Source organism: Mastomys coucha, unplaced genomic scaffold (assembly GCF_008632895.1).
Source record: "Mastomys coucha isolate ucsf_1 unplaced genomic scaffold, UCSF_Mcou_1 pScaffold3, whole genome shotgun sequence".
Lineage (NCBI taxonomy): Eukaryota > Metazoa > Chordata > Mammalia > Rodentia > Muridae > Mastomys > Mastomys coucha.
This window is the reverse complement of record NW_022196909.1, coordinates 44,176,732-44,197,090: the sequence shown is the minus strand read 5'-3', so window position 1 is coordinate 44,197,090 and position 20,359 is coordinate 44,176,732. Positions and strand designations below refer to the sequence as shown.

General features: G+C 51.8%; 1 protein-coding gene across 1 annotated transcript in view; it reads right to left on the bottom strand.

Moving 5' to 3' along the window:
• Tmprss3 (transmembrane serine protease 3) overlaps positions 1-18,282 on the bottom strand; it is a 21,528-nt gene extending 3,246 nt beyond the window's left edge. Inside the window, exons 1-12 of the mRNA XM_031347601.1 lie at positions 18,265-18,282; positions 17,045-17,186; positions 14,353-14,463; positions 13,331-13,447; positions 12,846-12,969; positions 9,299-9,424; positions 7,710-7,753; positions 7,171-7,336; positions 6,284-6,453; positions 4,277-4,372; positions 1,711-1,853; positions 942-1,094 (exon numbers count right to left, since the gene is read on the bottom strand). Of these exons, the coding sequence (XP_031203461.1) occupies positions 942-1,094; positions 1,711-1,853; positions 4,277-4,372; positions 6,284-6,453; positions 7,171-7,336; positions 7,710-7,753; positions 9,299-9,424; positions 12,846-12,969; positions 13,331-13,447; positions 14,353-14,463; positions 17,045-17,186; positions 18,265-18,282 (1,410 nt within the window). The remainder of the gene's footprint in view (positions 1-941; positions 1,095-1,710; positions 1,854-4,276; positions 4,373-6,283; positions 6,454-7,170; positions 7,337-7,709; positions 7,754-9,298; positions 9,425-12,845; positions 12,970-13,330; positions 13,448-14,352; positions 14,464-17,044; positions 17,187-18,264) is intronic.
• Between the last annotated feature and the right edge of the window lie 2,077 nt (positions 18,283-20,359).

Here is a 20,359-nt window from a genome sequence, read left to right as displayed (position 1 = left end):
GAAACTCTGTCTCAAAAAAAAAAAAAAATTATACATACACATGCAAACACACACACCACATACACACAGACACACTGCTCCTACATATACACGCACACGCGCAAACACACACACACACACACACACCTTATAAAGGTTTTACACTCCCACAGCGCATTGCTGAAAGACTGGAGGGCAGGAAGGCACACGTGTTTCCTTTGGAATGTTAGGAGGATTTTTAGACATGAGCAGAGGGCATAGGGTTGCCCACGTGTGTCCAGGGCCATGCCATTGTTGTCTTTTAAACATTTGCCCATGTTACATAAATCTCACTCCTATTATGTCAGGAGAAAATATCTTTGAACCTGAACTAGGGGATGATGTAAAACCCATCTGAGATAAAGTTAGTAAATGTTTGCCTAGTACCCGGTGTGTGGCCAGGCCCTGCTTCCCTACAGCCCTTCCCCTCTCAGGAGAGACACGGGTTGTGGACAGCTGACTCTCATTGCAGCAGGGCCTGTGTCTATCAGAACAACATCTCTTTGCCTGATGCCCAGTGACTCTCAGTTCTCTGGTGGCCCAGGGTTCCCCTGTCTTCCTCTCTCTGACCAGGAACCTCTGTAGGCCTGTCCTGATTCCCAGTCCCTGAAGCAAAGCAGACATGGCTCTCAGCAAGGGGTCAACTTCCCAGCTCATCCACGGTCACCTTTCTCCCTGTTGAGTCAAAGCAGGGTCATGCCTCCAGTCCCTCCCTTGTATGCCTGGATCACACCCATGGGATTAGCTGTGTTCTAGGGCTGGTACCCAGAACCTCCAAATCACGGCAGAGTCAACATCCTTTCCGACCAGCATCCTTTTCATCTCCTCCTGGCTCCCTGTGGCAGAGCTGTGGCCACACTGGGTGCAGGGAGCACGTGAGCTGGAGAGTCACACCCACCTCCAGCTGGGCCCACTCCACCCACCTCCAACTGTTCGTGAATCCAGTCCAGGAAGGACGTGATTCGAGTGTAGACTCCGGGCTTGTTCACCTCAGCACAGCCGATTCCAAAGCTTGTTGCGCCCACCAACTTCCACAGTCTCCTCTCCTGGCACACCAGGGGTCCTCCGCTGTCTCCCTGCAGAGCAGACGGAGGCAAAGGTCAAGAGCAGCTGCACTGTCCTGGCTGCACAGGCTTCCTATGTCACATTACAGGTGACCCATGTGCATGTCTCTCCCTGTATACTTCTAGAATGGACTCTGCTGCTCTCAAGGAGTGACTTGACTATGTGGGAAAGTTTCCCTCCAGCTGTGTCTCCCTCCAGATCCTAAACACTACACTAGGAAGGTCAAGGGTGGCCTGCGTAGCCCATGGAGCTGGAAGAGAAGGGGCCTGCCTGAGTCAGACCTAACTCACTGTGTCCACAGGTAGTATTGAGTCTCATTCACTGTGGCTTTTGCAAGCCAAGTTCCATCAGCTCACAGCCCCCTTTCCCACTCAGAATCAGGCTGGAGAGGATGAGGAGAGGCCACATTCCGTGTGCCCTGAAAGACCGGGAACCTGAGTAAACACAGGCTGGGCCACCAAGAAAGCCAGGGGATATCTTAAGCAAATCTCTTCCTTGTGCCATGTAAATTTGCTTTTTGTTCCGTCGTCACGGGGAAGCTGGCAGGGGCCTGTCCCATGGGCTGGGTCACTAAACTGGACTTTCGCCTGTTGCCGTGGGCCCCAAGGGTTACTGGAAGTCCTTTACCTGGCAGCTGTCCACACCGCCCTTCAGGTAGCCTGCACAGAGCATAGAGGGAGAAATGATGCCGCCATACACATCCCTGTGGTTGCAGATCTTGTTTGAAATTAAAGGGACGGCCGCGTGGTTCAGGATGGGGGAGGCGTCGCCTGCCTCAAAGGAATGTGGGAAATTCATAGTGAGAGGGAGTCCAGCTTAGAGAACAGAGACAGGAGAACCAGGGAACATGGGACATGCCACCGGGCATGGAGCGGTCACAGCAAAGACCAGGTCTATTGTAGCCGGGACAGCAGACTGTCATGGAGCCAGTGGCATCCAGAGTGTCCCTGCTCAGTGTGCTGTCCCACAGTCAACCAAACCTTGACCCATGCCAGTCAACCCACATTACAAAAGGGAAACTGAAGCCCCGAAGGCAACTCACATCTGGACACAGCTGAATGTGGTCAGCAATAACGTGTCCCTCCAAGTACAGGGGTAGGTCCTGAACCCGTGGCCGTGCCATTAACTAGGGAGCCTCAAAGGTATTCAAGGGTAGGGTTGTGAGATAGCCCAGAGGATGCTGGTAAACTCATTAAAATTACAAGGACGTATCAACGACTCGAAGAAGGTGACCTCCGAGAAACTTAAAGAGTCAGATCGGCCTGTTGGCCTTAAAGATGAGGATGCGGCCATGAGCCCAGGAGTGTAGGAGCAAAGGAAAAGGGACAACAGCTGTCACTGTCCCCTGAGCCAACTGAGGAGCCGGCCTACAGCACCAGTGACCCCTGAGGCTGGCTGGTGACATCTGACCTATAACCGGAAGGTAATAAGCAAAGTGGGCATTGACTCCTGGAGTTTGAGAGAGGCTGAGGCAGGAGGCTTGCTGTGAAGTCCGTGGCCTGCCTGGGTGACAGAGTGAGTTCCAGGTCAGCCTGGGCTGCAGTGAGACCCTGCAGGAACATGTCTCCAAAGGAGAATACTGAGCTTCCTTTGTAGGTTGAATTATAGCCCCCTTCTTATTTGCCTGCCAGTAACCAAGGCGGGTGACCTTGTCTGGAGCAGAATGGGTCAAGTATGATCTGGAGGCCGGGTCATCTTGCATTTAGGGCAGGCTCTAGATCTGACAACTGATGTCATGGGGTCGGGGTCAAGGGACTGAAGAGACAGATCAACCTGGAAAGCGGTGGGTTCAATATCCACAGCTCACATTAGGGAAAAGAAAAAAAAATGAAAAAAATCAAAAATCAAACAACCACCTAGACGTTGGGCCTGGACTGACACAACAGCTAGCCAAGGAATGCTGAAGGTAGCTTAGAGCCACCAGACACTGGAGAGATGGGGGGACGGGCCCCACCTGAGGCCTGTGGACATCTTGTCCTCAGACTTCAGAAAGATGAAAGGACTCAAGTCTGCCCTTCTGAGCTTTCTGAGCCATCCAAACCACAGAGGTTTGCTGCAGTTTCTAGGGACAGCAGGCTGGCCTGTGCCTAGATAATGCACAAAGGAGAGCCGTTGCTGGAGAGATTGTGTCAGCACTGTTCCTTGATGCGAGGGAACACCTATGTCCCTGAGAAGAACGTGACGTGACCGTCACTGACACTACCAAAGCAGTGGAGGCTTCTGGGTAATGCTTCCTATTGCAAGCTCACGGGAGAAAATAACACGCCGTGCCAGCTCTCTCAGGCTGGTACTGCTTGGTACGAGCTTGAAGGCTCATCAGGGCATGCTTCAGTAGAATGAGAAGGGGGCAGGAAGGAGGGGTGGGTGGAGGCTGAAAAGAAAAATTAAAGCTTTAGACCTGTGCTGACTAAGAAGAAAAGTTATGGGCCTAAGAATCCATCACAAGCTGGCCCACATAGGCCTGGGAATGAGCAATCAAGTTATTAGATATCATAAGAGCTGACAGGTCAAGAAGACATAAAACTATAAACATAGAAGAAAACATGTCTAGGCAAACGAAGACATGTCCAGGGCCCAGGCCTACAAAGACGTGTCTGGCAAACACTAAATAATGGACCATCGGGTCCTCTTAGATATGGTTTAAGGTCAGATGCTCTGTTGACTCAGATTAACACCAACCTTAAGAATTTTCCACTCTGTTCTGCATGTAATAGTTAATATTTGAACTAGCCAATCATGTATGGCCACACTGATCCCTTTGTTCCCTCAAACCTTTTCCCTATATAAACCCCTAACTTTCTAGCCTCGTGGTTGGCTCCACTATCTCCTGCGTGAGATAGGTGTGGTGCCGAACCGGAGCGCCCCCAAATTAAAAATTCCTCTTATAATTACATCAAGATGGTCTCTCGTGATTCCTTGGGTGCATGTCCTCCCGAAATTTGAGTGGGGGTCTCCCCCGGGGGTCTTTCAAGGCCTTGCTATGGAGAAGTACCCACACTTCTCCCCCCATAGCTGATTTCTCCATGAAGCCTCAAAATGTCACAGTGTCCAAAGAAGAGTGACACTGTGGTGGCCCACAGCTATTCAGCAGACTGCTGTTGTGAACAGTTGGCCCACCCTAACAGTCGGTCCCAGCTCAGAACCTCCGAGCATCCCAAGGGGCCCTCCCAACCTCTGGCTTCAGACCACTGACCTCCGTCCTCTGTGGCCCCCCATCCTGAGGTCCAGCACATTTTCCCGTCTGGAAAGTTCTCTTCAGAGTTGGGCAGACAGATGGGCTGAGTGGTCTCTGTTAGAAGGGGCACAATGAGGTGAAGTCCCTGAAGCCACTGTCCCCGAAATCAACTGACCTTGTGTTCAGGTCTCTAAATACCCACCCCCTAGGAGAACAATTGGGCCTTGGTCATTGAGCTAGCTCAGAGTGGAAGCCACGCCCACTCATCTCCCAGATGTTGCCCTAGACTGTGTGGCAGGAGTCCAGAGGCCAGCAGCAAAGCCTGGCTGTAAAAGGCTGAACAGTTAGACAGTAGACAGCTCAGGCTGGTGGGCTATGTGGACCTCATCGAGGTTGCTGGAACCGCAGGAGCCATACACAAAAGGGGCTCATGGATTTATGACATGATTCTACTTGCTTAAATGTGCATTGGGTGGGTCACATGTGGCTGGCCCTTGGGCCACAGTTGGTCACTCCCGGACCAGATGTTAGGTGTTTGTGACGACAGCCGGTCTGCATCTAGGCTGTGCCACTGATGCCCTAGCAAAACCAAACAGCTGCATATGCCCAGGGCTTCCGTGTGAGCCGCACTTGAGATATACCACCCCCTCCCCATCCTGCATGGTAACCATGGAAAACTGGAGATGGGTACAGACATATTTAACTGTTTAACTCTTTAGCCAAGTAGACTACAGACAACTCCTATTCTAGAATCAAATATCACCAACAATAATCAGCAAGCAGCCCCCCCACCCCTGCCCAAGCAGCTTTTCTCTTGTTGCCCTTGAAATCACACAGGTTTGCTGCCAAGACTGGGAGCCCACCTTGGAAACAGCCCTGCCTGCCCTCCGGAGTGCTTATCCTTGGAATGGTCAGGACTTTTGCTTAAGCCAACATTCCTCCTGCTTTGTGCTTTGTGAATTTTGAGAGTTCTAGCAGGGCTGACTCTACGGGGAGGGGGGGTGCTTCTAGTAACAGCCAGAGGGCTGAGCTTGGAACTCATGGACTCCGTCACTGGGGAATGAGAAGAATAGGAGAGAAGAGGAGAGTGAGAGAGGTTGGTTCTTAGAAAGCCCAGGGAGCTGAGGATACCTAGAGCCTTCCAGATGGTGAGGAAGAGGGAGGCTCTTTGCAAGCCCTCAAGCTGCCGCTGCCACAGCCTGGACTCTGCTCTTTCCACCGGGGATGCCCTACAAGAGGCTCCTAGCCGCAGAAACCCGGACAGCAAGCAAAATGCTCTCCACTCTGGGTCCTTCAGGACAGGCAACTCTCTTCTGCCACCTAGAGGAACCAGGTGGCCTGGCCTAGAGAAGCTCTCTGCCACAGGACAGAGAGACCAGAGCAGAACCGGAAGGCTGTGAGATTGAACTGGCACTAGAGAGACAGCCAAGATGGACAAACGGAGTCTAAGAAGGTAACGGGTTGAAATCTTAAGCAAGGGCTCCGTCTCCTAACATGCTCGGACTGAAAACACCTAATTTGGGCTGGGAAGGTGGCTTGGCTGGCAAAGGGCTTCCTGCACAATTATGAACTCCTGAGTTTGATCTGTGACATCCATAAAAAAAAGCCAGCGTAGTGGCATTGAGCTTGTTACCCAGTACTGAGGAGGTAGAGACAGAAGGGTCCCTGGGGCTTCTTGGTCAGTCAGTCTGTTATGCAACTCTAAGCAAGGTGGATAGTCCCTAAGGCACAACATTCAAGATTGGCTTCTGGCCCCTATGTGCCTGGATACATTTGTGTACACATGTGCATGTACACATGCATGCTCATGTGCATATGTGTGCTCATTTGCACATACCACACACACACACACACACACACACACCTTTAATGAGCAAATGCAACACACCTACGTTGACACCCAGCTGAATCGGATTTTGCAGTTGCCAAGCAAGGATAGTAAAGCAGCCATTATAACCACGTCTCACTAGGCAAGCTCTTGAAACAAGCTAAAAGCAAATGCCCGGTGCAGAGGCCTAAACGTACCATCAAAGGTGAGTGGCTCGGTCAGCTTCATGAGGGCTATGTCATTGCCCAGCCGCTTTGGCTTGTATTTGCTGTGGTAGATGATTTTCTCCACCAGATGGGAGGGCGCAGGACTATCCATCAGGGACACAAGGCCCACCTGGACAGTCCAGGACTTGGGGTGGTACAGGCTGAAATGCACAGACGGAGAGGTGAATCTCAGGAGAGACCCAGCCCTGTTGAGTTCCTGTTTCCCAAGAGCCCAGGGGATTAGTGAGAGATGTCACCAGGTGGGAGATGACCCAATGCCCTACACATCTGTGCCCTGCATAGACCACACTCCCTAGTCCTGCAGGAACACAGACCACACTCGTGTACACCCCAGACAGGCCATTCTCTTGGAGACACCCCAGAGATATGCATTCGAAAACTGGGCAAAGCCCTGCTCTCTGGAGAGAGGTCTTTCTCCATCAGACAGTAACCAAACAGGGAGATAAGGAGAGAATCTGCCACTGGTCTCAGATATTTTCTGGGACTTCTAAAGTCCTGACAGACACAGCTTCATGGAGGGCTCAGTGTTATCTGGGTGCCCTGCCCTTCCACCCAGGGTACCCTGCTGTGCCACACCTTGTATGAGAAGTAGTGAGCTACAGAAAGGCCTAGGACCCTTATTTCAATGGGTCTCATTCTTCCTTGAGCTCCCTCCTCCCTTTTCTACCTTCTCCGTGCCAGCTCAGCTCACCTCACTCTCAGACACAGAGACAGGTCCGCTGTAAGGAAGGAGGGCTACACACCTGCACGTGGCTTGCTGAGTTGCCCTCACCTCCAGATCACCCCATCTCTATCTGACCCAGGAGTAGACAAGGCTCTGGGCAGAGCGGAAGCCACAAGCTGGCCCAGGCACTCACTCGTAAACACAGTGCGCTGCAGTGACGATCCACAGAGGGGTGATGACGGAGCCCCCGCATAGGTGGTACCCCTGGAACTGGAGGCTGACTTGCCAGGGCCACTGAGTGAGCGAGGACATGTTTCCACCCACAATGCGGGGACTGTAGCCGGTTCTCATGCCACAGGCTATGGAAGAACAAGGGGTTATGGGTAAACTCTGTGGCCTTTTCTGGGGAAATGTTGTCAACAGCACCCCAGCAAAATCCCTGTCCCCTACCCGGAGGTCACAATGCTGCCAAAGATGGAGCTGGGTAGTGAGAGGGTCAGGCGGATGGAAGACTCAGGGGTGGGTGGGGTTTGCGGGAGGCTGTGGGGAAGAGCTGTTAGTGTAGAGTGCAGGCATGGTCACCCTGCCCATCAACAGTGTCCCTGCTGACAATGACCTCCTGGTGCCTAGCCCCACACTAGCAACCAAGAGAAGGGGTCTTGAGCTGTCCCCAGTGGGGGCTGTGACGCCACCGGTATCAGGTATAGGGTCCCTACCTATTCAGACGCTTACCTGAGCACTTCAAGGTGACCACGAAGCCTGAGGTGCAGCCTTCCCTGCAGCGGAAAGGAAGGGTTCATGGACAGGCCAGCAAGCTGCCGTTTTGTTTGTTTGTTTGTTTGTTTGTTTGTTTGTTTATAGAGTAGAGGTCACACAAGTCAACCTGGGGCCTGGGTGTCGGAGGAAAGCCTGACCTCAGAGCACCTGTGGCATTTACTCCTGCTTCAGCCTGAGCCCCAGTGGGGAGCTCTCTCAGAGCTGGAGCAGGGAAACTGATTGTTGCTAAGGGAACCTGGGTTTTTTCCCAGAGTTTTGGGGGTTGGGAGCAACTGGTGAATGTGAAAGAGCTTTGCAGAGGGCGCTTCTCTTCCTGCTTCTTTGCTTATGTCACACACACTCACACTCACACACACACACACCACACTCATAATCACATACTCACATACATACATGCATATATACACATACATATACAAACACACACACACAAACAGACATACACATACTCACATACCTACATATACACACAGATACTCACACATACATGCACACACATACATACATATATATATATATAAACACATACATACACACCTGCCACAAACACATGCATAAATACACACACCCCCACATGCATGCACACACATATATACACACACACATACATGTGTACACACGTACATACATAGACACACACATACACACTCACATACAAACATACACACATATATATATACCCACACAAACACACATATACATACATACACATATACATACATAAAACATACCATAAACACATGCATACATACTCACCACCCCAAACACACATGCATGCATACATATTCACCACCCCAACACACATGCATGCATACACATACATACATACACACATACATATGTACACACATACATGTATAGACACACACAAACACACATACATATATGTACCCACAATACACATATATATTCATACACATATACATACATACATATACATATACGTGCATGCATACATACATACATACATACATACACATACACAACACCACACACACACATACACACATATACACACACATACACACTCACACATGCATGCATACATACTCACCACCCCAAACACACATGCATACATACACACACATACATATGCACATATACATGCATAGACACATACAAACACACATACATATATGTACCTACAATACACATATATATTCATACACATATACATACACATATACATGCATACATACATACATACATATACATACACACACACACACATGCATAAACACAGGCATGCGTGCACGCCTCCCTGCTGTGAGGCAGGCACAGCAATGGCCTGATGGCATACCTGCCTGTCACTGCTGCTCTCTCACTGTGCTTCCTTCGCTGCCTCCATGGAACCAGACTTTCCAGGGCTAGAATTCACCCCCGCACCCCAGCTTATGCACGACCTCTCTAACCGTAGCAGTGAGCGCCATCCTTGCTTGTGGAGGTGATGTTCTCTCCCCTCACAGAGTGCCTCTCAGCTTCCCAAACCCAGCCTGTGGCCTGGCCCCAGTGTGGACACCGGTGCCATCTGTCTAACCGCTTACCTCATGTACACAGAGTGGTGTAACGCAGTCACCTTGTCATCTGGCAAGAGGTGATTGACGGACACAAAGTCGCCCTGGAACTGCTCCTCCAATGCATCCACTCTGAGGTGGTCTGAGCTCACGTAGCTGCAGGCGCATTAGAAACCCAGACCCAACAGTCGTGGTGACTGAGATACCAGGCACCCACACCCACTCACCAGGTTACAGGCTTTGGGGACCTTATTTGGCCCTCCCCAAATCAGAGGCTTCATTTTCCTGATAAAATGCACACACCTTAGCCCAGGCATTCCAGCTTAGCTGTGGCCTGAAGACCTGCTTGCTGACCCACAGTCCACAGCCTCACCTGACCACCCACCCAGCTCCAGCCACAAAGAAAGACCACTTCCTGCCACAGTTAGGTGGTCTCCGCCCACCCCACTCTGATGCTCTCGATTTGGCTGCTTCAGAGGAGGCAATTAGATGTCTAGCTCCTGAGGGTAAAGGGTAAGGGGACGTTTGAGAGCCTGTTCCACTTTGCCTAGCACTGTCATAGAAGGCAGTGGCTTAAGGACCCTGGGACCAAGCAAATGAGCGCAATGCCAGGAAACAGGCATGCACGGCCATGGTGCAGTAGAGAGATTTAAAGGAATTAGAATGGGGTTGAACGGCTGAGCGCAAACCCAGCCATAGAGAAGGGGGGAGGAAATGAAGAATTTAAAGAGTCCCCAAGGAAGGTGGGGTGCAGAGTGTACTGCAGATGGCCACCTTCTCACTGACCCAGCAGTTTGTCACCCGGGAGAGCTCCCAAAGGCTGTTAATGCCACCAGGACTCATGTTAAGTGTGGTGCAGTGGTCAGCCAATCACAGGTTTGAAGAAATGGCATACAGAAATTAGCCAGGCCCTTCCTCCCAGGGGAGGCTGCAGTCGGCTGCCTTGGTGTGAAGGAGTCTGCTTTTGCTTGGACGCTGGGTCATGGGGAGATAGATGGGCAGAGCAATGAGCTGGGGCAGAGGGAATCTCAGTATCACAAACAGAACCCACACAGGTCACCTCAGAGCCGCAGCGAGTGCCACCACGGCCATGCTCACTCCTACACCCTAATGACCACAGAGCTCCCACGGCCTTTTAAGGTTGAGGCTTGTTATCCATTCTAAGGGAAGAAATGCAGCCAGCCTCACAAGACTGGCCTGAATCTACACTGAGATTTGAGCTAACTGGCTTGTGCGTATGTGTGGGGCAGTGAGCAGTTCTGACAGCCAGAGTCCAGTAGAGCAGAGCCACCTCGGAACCCCTGAGACCCAGTGAGCGAAGCATTTGCTCATAAGGGATGGTAGGCGTTCGGTGAATTGCTCCTGACACCAATGGCTCAGATTTCAGCCCAGACCCCCCTCACAGCTGCCCCTGCAGGAGATGTGTGCTCTGTCAGGCAGACACTGCCTCAAACTCCCAGCATTCTAGCTGGACCTTACACACAGTCATCTGACCACAAGCCAGGCATGCCACACCCCATACAATAAAAGGCATGGTTTGCCCCCTCCTCACTCTCTCACTCTCTCACCCTTACCCTTCCTCTCTAACTCCTACCCTCTTGCTCTCTCTCTCCTCTCTGCTCTTTGTTCTCTTCTCTGCCTTTCTCCCTCTCCTTCTTCTTTTCTTTCTCTCTCTCTCCTTCCTCTCCTTTCTTCCTCTCTACTTAGCCAGCATATCCTTCCTACAATAAAATAACTCATTCATACATTGCCTCCTTTTTAATTAAGGTGCCATGCAGCAAACAGGTCAGCCCCGGGAGAGAAAGAGACCTGGGGCCTGAGCAGCAGGCCCCCTGCCTCCAGAGAGAGAGAGAGAGAGAGAGAGAGAGAGAGAGAGAGAGAGAGAGAGAGAGAGAGAGACAGCTAGGCAGGTGGGCCGCAGCCCAGGCCCCCTGTTTTTGAGACAACACGTATGTATATATGTACGTATGTGCAAGCATGCATGCGTGCGTGCGTACGTGCATGGGTTTTATGCTGTTTGAAATCTCTTCCTTTTCTTTAAGGAGTAAAGTTATGTCACTCTCAACACTGTCTCTCAGTAATCTTCGCAGCTAGTTTCAGAACCCAGGCAGGCATGGTGTACAGAGGAGGCAAGCCTGGGGGACCTCATCTGAGGGGCATCTAGGATCCCACTGGCTTAGATCCCAGACAGAAGGTGTGTGTAGCCATGTCATCTTGAGGGCCCTGCCTCCTGGGTTACAACACAAACTAGGGTATACTTCTAAGTTTGTGACTGTTGATCTTGCTCAGTTCCTAAGAGTGCAGGAACTTGGGAACCTGCCTGTGGTAAACCGGGATCTACGGTATCAATGGCCTCCAGGGAAGCAAGACAGGGAGGGGTCAGGAGTCAGTAGTGATGGCCATGAAGGAGAGGAGCTCCTAGGATGGGCAAAGGCATGCTGCTGCAATGTGGAAAGCCAGCAGCTGACTCCCAACCCCGAAGCTGGAAAGGCGCTATCTAAGATGGTCTCTTGGGGCTAAGGGTGTTTGGAATAATTGCAGCCTCTGGCAGGGTGGTGGTGGCGCACGCCTTTAGTCCCAGCACTTGGGCAGTAGAGGCAAGTGAATTTCTGAGTTCGAGGCCAGCCTGGTCTACAGAGTGAGTTCCAGGACAGCCAGGGCTACACAGAGAAACCCTGTCTCAAAAAACCAGAAAAAAAAAAAAGAAAGAAAGAAAGAAAGAAAGAAAGAAAGAAAGAAAGAAAATGCAGCCTCTGGGGCCCTTGAGGACGTGAGTGAGTCACATGGATGTGACCAGCAGGACCCGGTGCCGTTCTCCCAACACCTGCTCTTTAAGCTGCAAAGCATCAAACCAGAATATTTATTTTTCCACTCAGAAGTTCTGGGCACGTGAACTGTTTGCTTTCTGTTATTGTTTTTCTTTTTTCTGTCTGTCTATCTGTCTGTCTGTCTGTCTGTCTGTCTGTCTGTCTTTGGACAGGAACTCACATTTCAGCTCAAGCTGGAACTCCCTTTGCTCCTGTCTCTGCCTCCCCAGTACAGAAATTACATATGTGTCACTGTGCATGGTGGTTGCACCACTGGAACGGAACCCACAGCTTTGGCCATGCCACATGAGAGCTCTACCAACTGAGCCCCTGTCCCAGTCTTAGCCCTAGCTCCAAATGTCTAAACGGCTTTTGCATCTAAGGTCCTGGCCTAGCCCTGAGAACTCCCTTTCTAAGATGATGTTCTGCGACGGGCAGTGATGGCACACGCCTTTAATCCCAGCACTTGGGAGGCAGAGGTAGGCGGATTTCTGAGTTTGAGGCCAGCCTGGTCTACAGAGTGAGTTCCAGGACAGCCAGGGCTACACAGAGAAACCCTGTCTCGAAAACAAAACAAAACAAAACAAAATGATGTTCTGCGTGACGTGGAGTCACCTAGCTGGTTGGGCCTTGCCTTGCTCCCTGTGAGTCGCGGCTCCCCGTGCCACGAGGGTGCTATAAGAACGGAGTGTGAATCGTGGAAGCATCTAGAGAGCTCTGGACTATCCCGAAGCAAGCTGCTTTTGTTCTGCCCTTTGGCCTTGACTCACCTGGGAAACCCCAGCTGGGCACAGGCAATCTTGGCATAGTGGCTTTTCCAGTCATCTGAGCACATGGTCCTCCATGCAGCGGCCGTGAACACTTGGAGCGCTGCTCTTTGGCCGCTCACCCGCACTGGCCAAGCGTGGGGGGAACGGGCAATGATTCCCAGAACAGGCTGAGGCCGGGCAGAGGCTGGACAGCCACGTTTGCTCCACCCACCCTCTCTTCTAACCTGATCTGTTCCCACCCGCAGCCCCACCCCCCACAAGATGCTGCGGTTCCCATGGCTTGTACCCTGGGACCCACCCAGCCCCCAACTGAGAGCCCATCTGGTCCCCCAACTGGATGTAAAGGAGTAACAAACAGTTCTCCAAGAACCCAGCTGAGGACGGGGCCTGACGCTGGCTATGCCTGGGGTCCATTGGACAGGAAGGGCACGTGCTGACTTGTGTTCACTCTCTGTGACTTCCTTCCGTGAATGGGCGCCACTCACCACATCGATACTCATCCTCCCCGTTCTTGCAGTCGGAGACCCCGTCACAGCGAGCGGTTAGTTCAATACACTTGAAAGATGAATGGCACCTGTACTTCCCAGAGCAGTCGAAGTGGACTGGGGGAAGGGAAGGGGAAGGGAGAAATGCCAGCAAGTGGCTTCTTCGGTGCACAGCGCCGACAGTCGTGTGTGTACCTGCCGTGTGGCCTTGAACTTGCCCATCAATAATGAAACCCTCATTGAAACCACATCTCAGACAACAGCCTGTTTCCTTCGGCCCTAGAGTCTGTCCTGAACTCCAAGGGGTGGGGCTGCCACAACTACAGTATCTCTACCTCCAGGAATCACGAGACAAGGTGCATTCAGACTCTCAGGGATTTCAAAGGTGGGACGAAACTGTATGGCTGGGTCCATAACAGCACTAAGCTGGCCCAGCAAGAGCCCCAACTGAGATGAGCTCAACTGCTCAACCGCCCTACTTCCTTTCACTCTGGGCCTGGAGCCAATGGACCGTGGAATACACAGCCGGGCAGGAGGCAAACTACACTGCCCTGTGCTGCAGTTACTTGAAGGAGAAAATGAGAAACTACAGACCCTAAGAGAGCCCTTTCCTCTCCGTGACCCACTTTCTCCAAAGCCCTACATACCTCCCTATAAAAACAGCCGATACGCGTGGTATGACTTGAATGGAAGGCTTTGTGTGCTCCACCCCAGCCTCCCCCTCCCATCCCAGAGTCCCGTTTCACCTGCTACCTTTGAGTAATTCTAACCCGCCAGGTATCCTGGTGGCAGAGCCTGGAGTACAGCCAAGCGGCCCCCGGCTCATTCCCACACTGGTTTGACATTTGTTCGGGGGGTGATCAAACCCATAGCCATCAAACCCAAAGGACACCGGCCACCAGTAATTAAGGCCAGGCAGCAGCAGGTACAGACAAGGGGGTGGGGGTGGGGGTGGGGTCTCATGCAAGTTTAAATGCCAGAACAAGTAATCGAGCGCCTACTAAATAATAGACGATACTCACTGCCCAAGCCGATGGCCAGCGCCAGGATCAAGGCAATGACCCCAATGACAATGATCGGAAAAAACTTCAAGGGCAGAAGGGACAAGATCTGCGCGGCCACTGCGTCTCCGTCTGAGAACCAAAGGGATGGAGGTGTGGGAGAGTTGGGGAGCATCAGTTCCGAGTGACGTGAAACTTAAAAGCTTAGCCATGTGTGCTTCGTCCCCTCTGTGCAGAGAAAGCACTGGTCCAAAGATGGCTGACTTCGTCAGATGAATGACCGCGTTGTCTAGGACGGTCTTCGCTCACCCAGCTCTCTGCCCCAGCTTAGGAGACATTGTGGTGAGCTGAAAAGCATCCTCACTGGGAGCCCTTGACACCCTAACCCTCAACAGCCAAGAATGGGGTCTTACTTGGAGGCCACAGAGAAGAGAGCTTAAGATGAGGCCCGAAAGGGCATTGGCTAATCTTGTACGATTGAAGTTTTAACACAGACACATACATAGGAGAAAGATAAGAGACTAGAACAGACAACCATAGGAAGATGAAGGCAGAAGATGGAGTGGTATGTCCATAATTCAAGGAACCCCATAGGCTATTGGCCAAAGGCCCGTTTCTGCACAGGCATGAAACTTCATGCGTGCATCCATGGCAGTGGGGCCTTACTGACATCAGGGCTCTCAGACTTCAGGCTCCCAAAACGGAAGACGAGAAGACTGTTGACTGAGCCACCCAGCTGTGGCATGTTGTCCCAGCAGCCCTGGGAAAACGGTTGAAGGAAGTCCCAAGGGAAATAGGTCATGGAGGTTTTTATACACGTGCTTGAAGCAAGGAGGGCACTGGGCTCTCTCAAACCACCCCGAGGTGGCTCTTCCTCTTGGGACCATATAGGTGACTTGTTCCTCGTGCCCCAAGTATGGGACTGTCCAGTAGCAGAATGCCCAGCTTAGCAAATTTCTGCTTCCGAATCAGAGCTGTCACGGCTCTGCTTGCCACTCTCAAGGACAAGGGTCCCCAGATTCTGGAATCTTCAGCTCTAGTGGGAACCACCTACTCAGCCTTCTGGAGAGGGGGCTGGCAGTGACAAGGGTGATGAGGTCACCTGCTGTTCAGGGAGTGACAATCCCTGTCCTTGATGGGCATGGGAGAGTCCAGCTCATCGTGGGTGGTGTCACTCCAGGGCAGTCGGTTCTGAATGGCATAAGAAGGTGGGCCAAACAAGCCAGGAAGCCGCACTCCTCCATGGCCTCTGCTTCAGTTCCTGCCTCCGCTGGCTTCCTGCCCTGCTTTAGTTCCTGCCCTGACTTCCCCAGATGACTGACTGTAAGCTGTGAGACTGATCTAACCCCTTTCCTCTCCAGGTTGTTGCTGGCCATGGTAGTGACCACAGCAGTAGAAACCAAGCTAGGACACTTGGGATGATGTGTAAAATGTATCTCTCTAGAGAGGCCCCACAAGGGACTGACAAGCAGGAAAACCTTCCCGAAAATGAACAAACAAAAGCATGGACTTCATCCTAACATAGCCGTGACTTTGCCATGACCACACCCACCGGTGCTTATGGTGGAAGGGATGGCCTGCTTCTTACACAGCACCGGGTGGGTAGTGGGTCATGTTTGCTTCCCATTTGTGTGGTGAGATCGGAGATGTATCTGCACAGCTTAAAAGCAGATACAATTCTTAACCCAGTAATGTCGCTTCCAGAAATGTATCCTAAACGTTGTCGTGGGTGTACACAGATTCCCGTCTCCATGTACCCTGTGGAGGATGACACCCGTGAACGTGGCAAACAGGAGGCAGCCTGAACAGCCAGGGAGAGGGCATCAATAAAGCCTTGGCATGCCAGTGGCACACACAAGAGAGACCCAGGGGGTCTTTTCAATTCATAAACCTACTTCTACCTTGTTCTTCATACTCTGCCTGCAGCCCAGATGGCTTAAAAAGAATCCTCTGGGGATCCCAGAAACAGGCTGTCCAGAGCCACAGCCTTGACGCTCTACATTCCCACTCTCACCCAGCCCCAGGGCTCATTCTTCTGGTTGCTCCTGAGCCCTACTTTCAGGACCAGCAAGCCACAGATAGCTCTCAGCACAAAGACCCCATAGCAGCAGACATCAGGCGGGGAATCCTTCCTGCCTGGGTATGCGCCTCATAAAACCAGTTTTCCTTCTTTGGATGGCTGGACGACTCGTTCTAACCCGCCACTTGACCCTTGGTGACATACAGCTTGCCTGAAATTTCTAGAAGCGCGGTGGCCCTTGGAGTTTGACTCTCTGAAGACACACACATACACACCCCCACCCCCGCCCTAAGAAGACAGCTTAAAACAAACGCATGTGTGCACACATACACACACTGCCTTCGGAGGCTTAGCAAGTGCCTGAGCCGCAGGGGCTCCTCCTGAGCTCCCTCCCACTCTGCGGTTCTACAAGATCAGGAAAAGTGATAGAAAGATACCCAGGACGGGTGGGAGATGTAGCAAAGTCCTTGAGTGCCTGTCTAGTATGAGTAAGGCCTAGCTCCATTCCCAGGACTGTAGAGATTGGGGGGGGGGGGAATAGGGGGGTAGGGGGGGACAGAGGGAGGTGGGAGAGAGAAAGAGACAGAGTAGGAGAGTGAGAGACTGCATGAGGGGATCCCCCCTCCCCAGCCCCAGACACTTGACCACATTCATCCCTTCTGCAAAAGGCCCGAGTCCCCAAGGCCCACCTACCTGGTACCACAGGACTTATTTTCAAATCATCCAAGCCGAAGAGTGAACGGAAAGAGAAGGGGGCTTCGGCTGCCGGAGGGTCGTTCTCCCCCATGGTGACTATCTCAGGGCCTCTGATGTTGGGTTCCGGCTCCACCTCCACCTGCTTAGCCAGGGGTGAGCAGGGTTGGTCCCTGTGGAAAGTGTGGGCACCGGGGGTGCCTCTGTCCCATTTTAAATCCTTTCGGTCCGACAGAAAGCCCACAACCCCTGTGGGTTTGTCACAAATATCGGTCTACTGAGAACACAGCTTTCTCGAGACCGAGGTAAAGACCAGAGTGGCTTCTAGAGCTGACAAAAAAAAAAAAATCGGAATTTTAATTCCTTTCAGGTGTGTAGCCAATCACATGACACTTTCAGAGATAAGCCTCATTGTCACGCAGTGTTATTGGAGTGAACTTTCATGGTAGAAAACCGTGACCATCAGAATGAGGCAGTCCTCTGTCCTACATTTGGATTTCTCTTTCTAGCCGTAGAATTTACCTGCCATAGACATGAGATCTTCCGATGCTCAATTTGTGTGTCCCAAAACGAAGGCAGCACCCGGGAATGGGCACTGTCACGCTGTTAGTCGCGGCCCACAAACCCAGCCCTTTCCTGGCTCATGCAAGCATGACCTAATTGAAAAAGAAAGTATCCGAGCCCTGGGGACCCAGGCCGCCCAGCCAAATGAGGAGTGGCTGGGAGCCTCCACCTAAGGCCAAACCCTCCGCTTCGGGCCAAACCCCACACAGAGGGCTCTCTTTCGTACAATAGAGACCTTCTGGACAGGTCTGAGGGAGCACGGAGATGTAGGGTGCTCCCGGGTGAGCCCCAAGTCATCCTCCCAAGTGCACAGCCAAGGTGCTCTAGGGATCTGCTTCCACCAAAGCTGAGGTCCACGGAGACCTCCCAGCAAAGGCTGGCGAGAGAGCCAATAATGAATCTACGTCTGCTTCCTCCCTGGCTATGGGGTATGCTTGTTCACATTCACCATTCAAAACTAACCTTGGTTTTCTTTTCCTTTTTTTTTTTTTAAATTTTTACAATATTAATAAACTCTAAGCTTCTTGAAAGTATGCTTTGGGGGCATATCCCCTCCCAAGTAGGCCATGGTTGGCAGGTCCCATATGGAGAAGCCCGGAAGTTCCTCTGCGCGCATCCTGGAAGCACGCCCCTCTCCCCCCGGGTCCTTGACTTACCATTTCTGGTGCCGCCATTCTTGGAAACAGGGATAATTTCCTTTTTCATTATAAAAAACGAGCAGGAGGGTATAAGCAGCTGGCAAAGGGGAGTCCAGTAGGGAAACTGTTTCTACCAAGTCGCTCAGCCTTGCCGGCTCTGTCACCGAGGCCAGCGGCATCACCGTGGCGCCTCTGTAACCCAATCTGAATGTGGCTATCAGGTAGCCCTGGTAGTATGGGCCCGGAGATAGAAGAGAGCAGCTTGTAAATGAGCAAAGGCAGAATTAGAGGAGCGTCACGGAAGAATGTAGGGCCCGAGGACACTTGTTTTGTTCAAATGTGAACAGCGCGGGGTGGGGGGCTATTCCCAGTGCTAAGCAGATAGCCCCCACAGAACAGATCAGCACTTTTGTTGGGCAGGTGATTGAGATTCGGTTGAGTCCTACAGCTGCCCCGAGGACAAAAAAGATGGAGACTGGAGGATGCCAGGCACTGAGCAGAGACGTGGAGGTCTGTGGCACAGGGGTCTCTGTGTGTTCAGCATAGCTGTGTTTGGTTGGCTCTGTGGCCTTGGGAAATACAGAGTGATGGAGGAGATGAAGATGGTGGCATAGAGGATAACCTCTGGGGAAGCAGAGACCTCAGGACAGGACAGCATTAGTCCCGTGAAATAAGGGTTAGGGTGTAGGTGATCATGACTTCAAAGCCAGGAGAGAGGGTGCACCCTGGGAAATCCCCATGCCTGGAGAAAGAGGAGCAAGGGAGTCTCAATGTGCAGCTCAGAGAACCTGCAGTGTCAGAAAGGATTCCAGTTGGCTTCCTGTCTGATAGACGGACCCGCAGACAGAAGGAGCTCGGCAGAACAGACGTTAGGGTTTGGGTGAGAGCTAGACACACCGGGTTTGAGCAGGCTGCTGCAGGCGTGAGCCTCAGTGGCTACACTCGGGGGGCGGGGGGGGGGGGGGGGGGGGGGGGGGGGGGGGGGGGGACAATTGCTCAGAAGTTTGCCGATAGCAACAGCTGAGGAGGTATTTGGAAGCGGTATGCTTTCTCCAGATGCTGAGACGACAGGAGGATAGGGAGTTTGAGGCCAATGGGCTACAGAATAGGTTCTAGACCAGTCCAGGAGTAGTGAGACCTGAGAGGGAGGTGGCTGTCCAGGCCAAAAAAAAAAAAAAAAAAAAAAAAAATCACTATTTTTCTGCCTCCCTCCACCTACCCCACCCTTTGATGTGTGAATTCACTTGAAATCCCCATGCTTGCAGATCCTCTCCCTCTCTCTCTCTCTCTCTTTTTTTTTTTTTTCCGAGACAGGGTTTCTCTGTGTAGCCCTGGCTATTCTGGAGCTCACTCTGTAGACCAGACTAGTCTCGAACTCAGAAATCCACCTGTCTCTGCCTCCCAAGTGCTGGGAGTAAAGGTGTGTGCCACCACCGCCCAGCCAGTCAGGGTTTCTTTTCCTGCATAAACATCATGACCAAGAAGCAAGTTGGGGAGGAAGGGATTTATTCAGCTCACATTTTCACATTGCTGTTTATCACTAAAGAAAGTCAGGACTGGAACACAAGCAGGTCAGGAAGCAGGAGCTGATGCAGAGGCCATGGAGGGATGTTCCTTACTGGCTTGCTTCCCCAGGCTTGCTCAGCTTGCTTTCTTATAGAACCCAAGACCACCAGCCCAGGGATGGCACCACCCACAAGGGGCTGGGCCCTCCCACCCTTGCTCACCAATTGAGAAAACACCTTACACCTGGATCTCATGGAGGCATTTCCTCAAGGGAGGCTCCTTTCTCTGTGATAACTCCAGTTTATGTCAAGTTGACACAAAACCAAGCCAGTACACAGATGAAGATCTAGATCATCTTGGGCTATCTTTAATCCCCTTCATGGTCATTTGTCACCTACCTCTTTATCTGAACTAGCATCCCTTCAACTAACAAGTAAATCTGCAGGAATGTATTCATTCAGCAGACCAGTGGCTCTACCAGCCCTAAAGCTAAGCGTGGCATCAGATGGCACCCGAGACTTGCAGAAGAGATGTCCCGCTTTCCTGGAACCCATCTATCTGATGTCCCTGGCAATGTGTTTGAAATGCCTTCATTTAGACTGCCTTT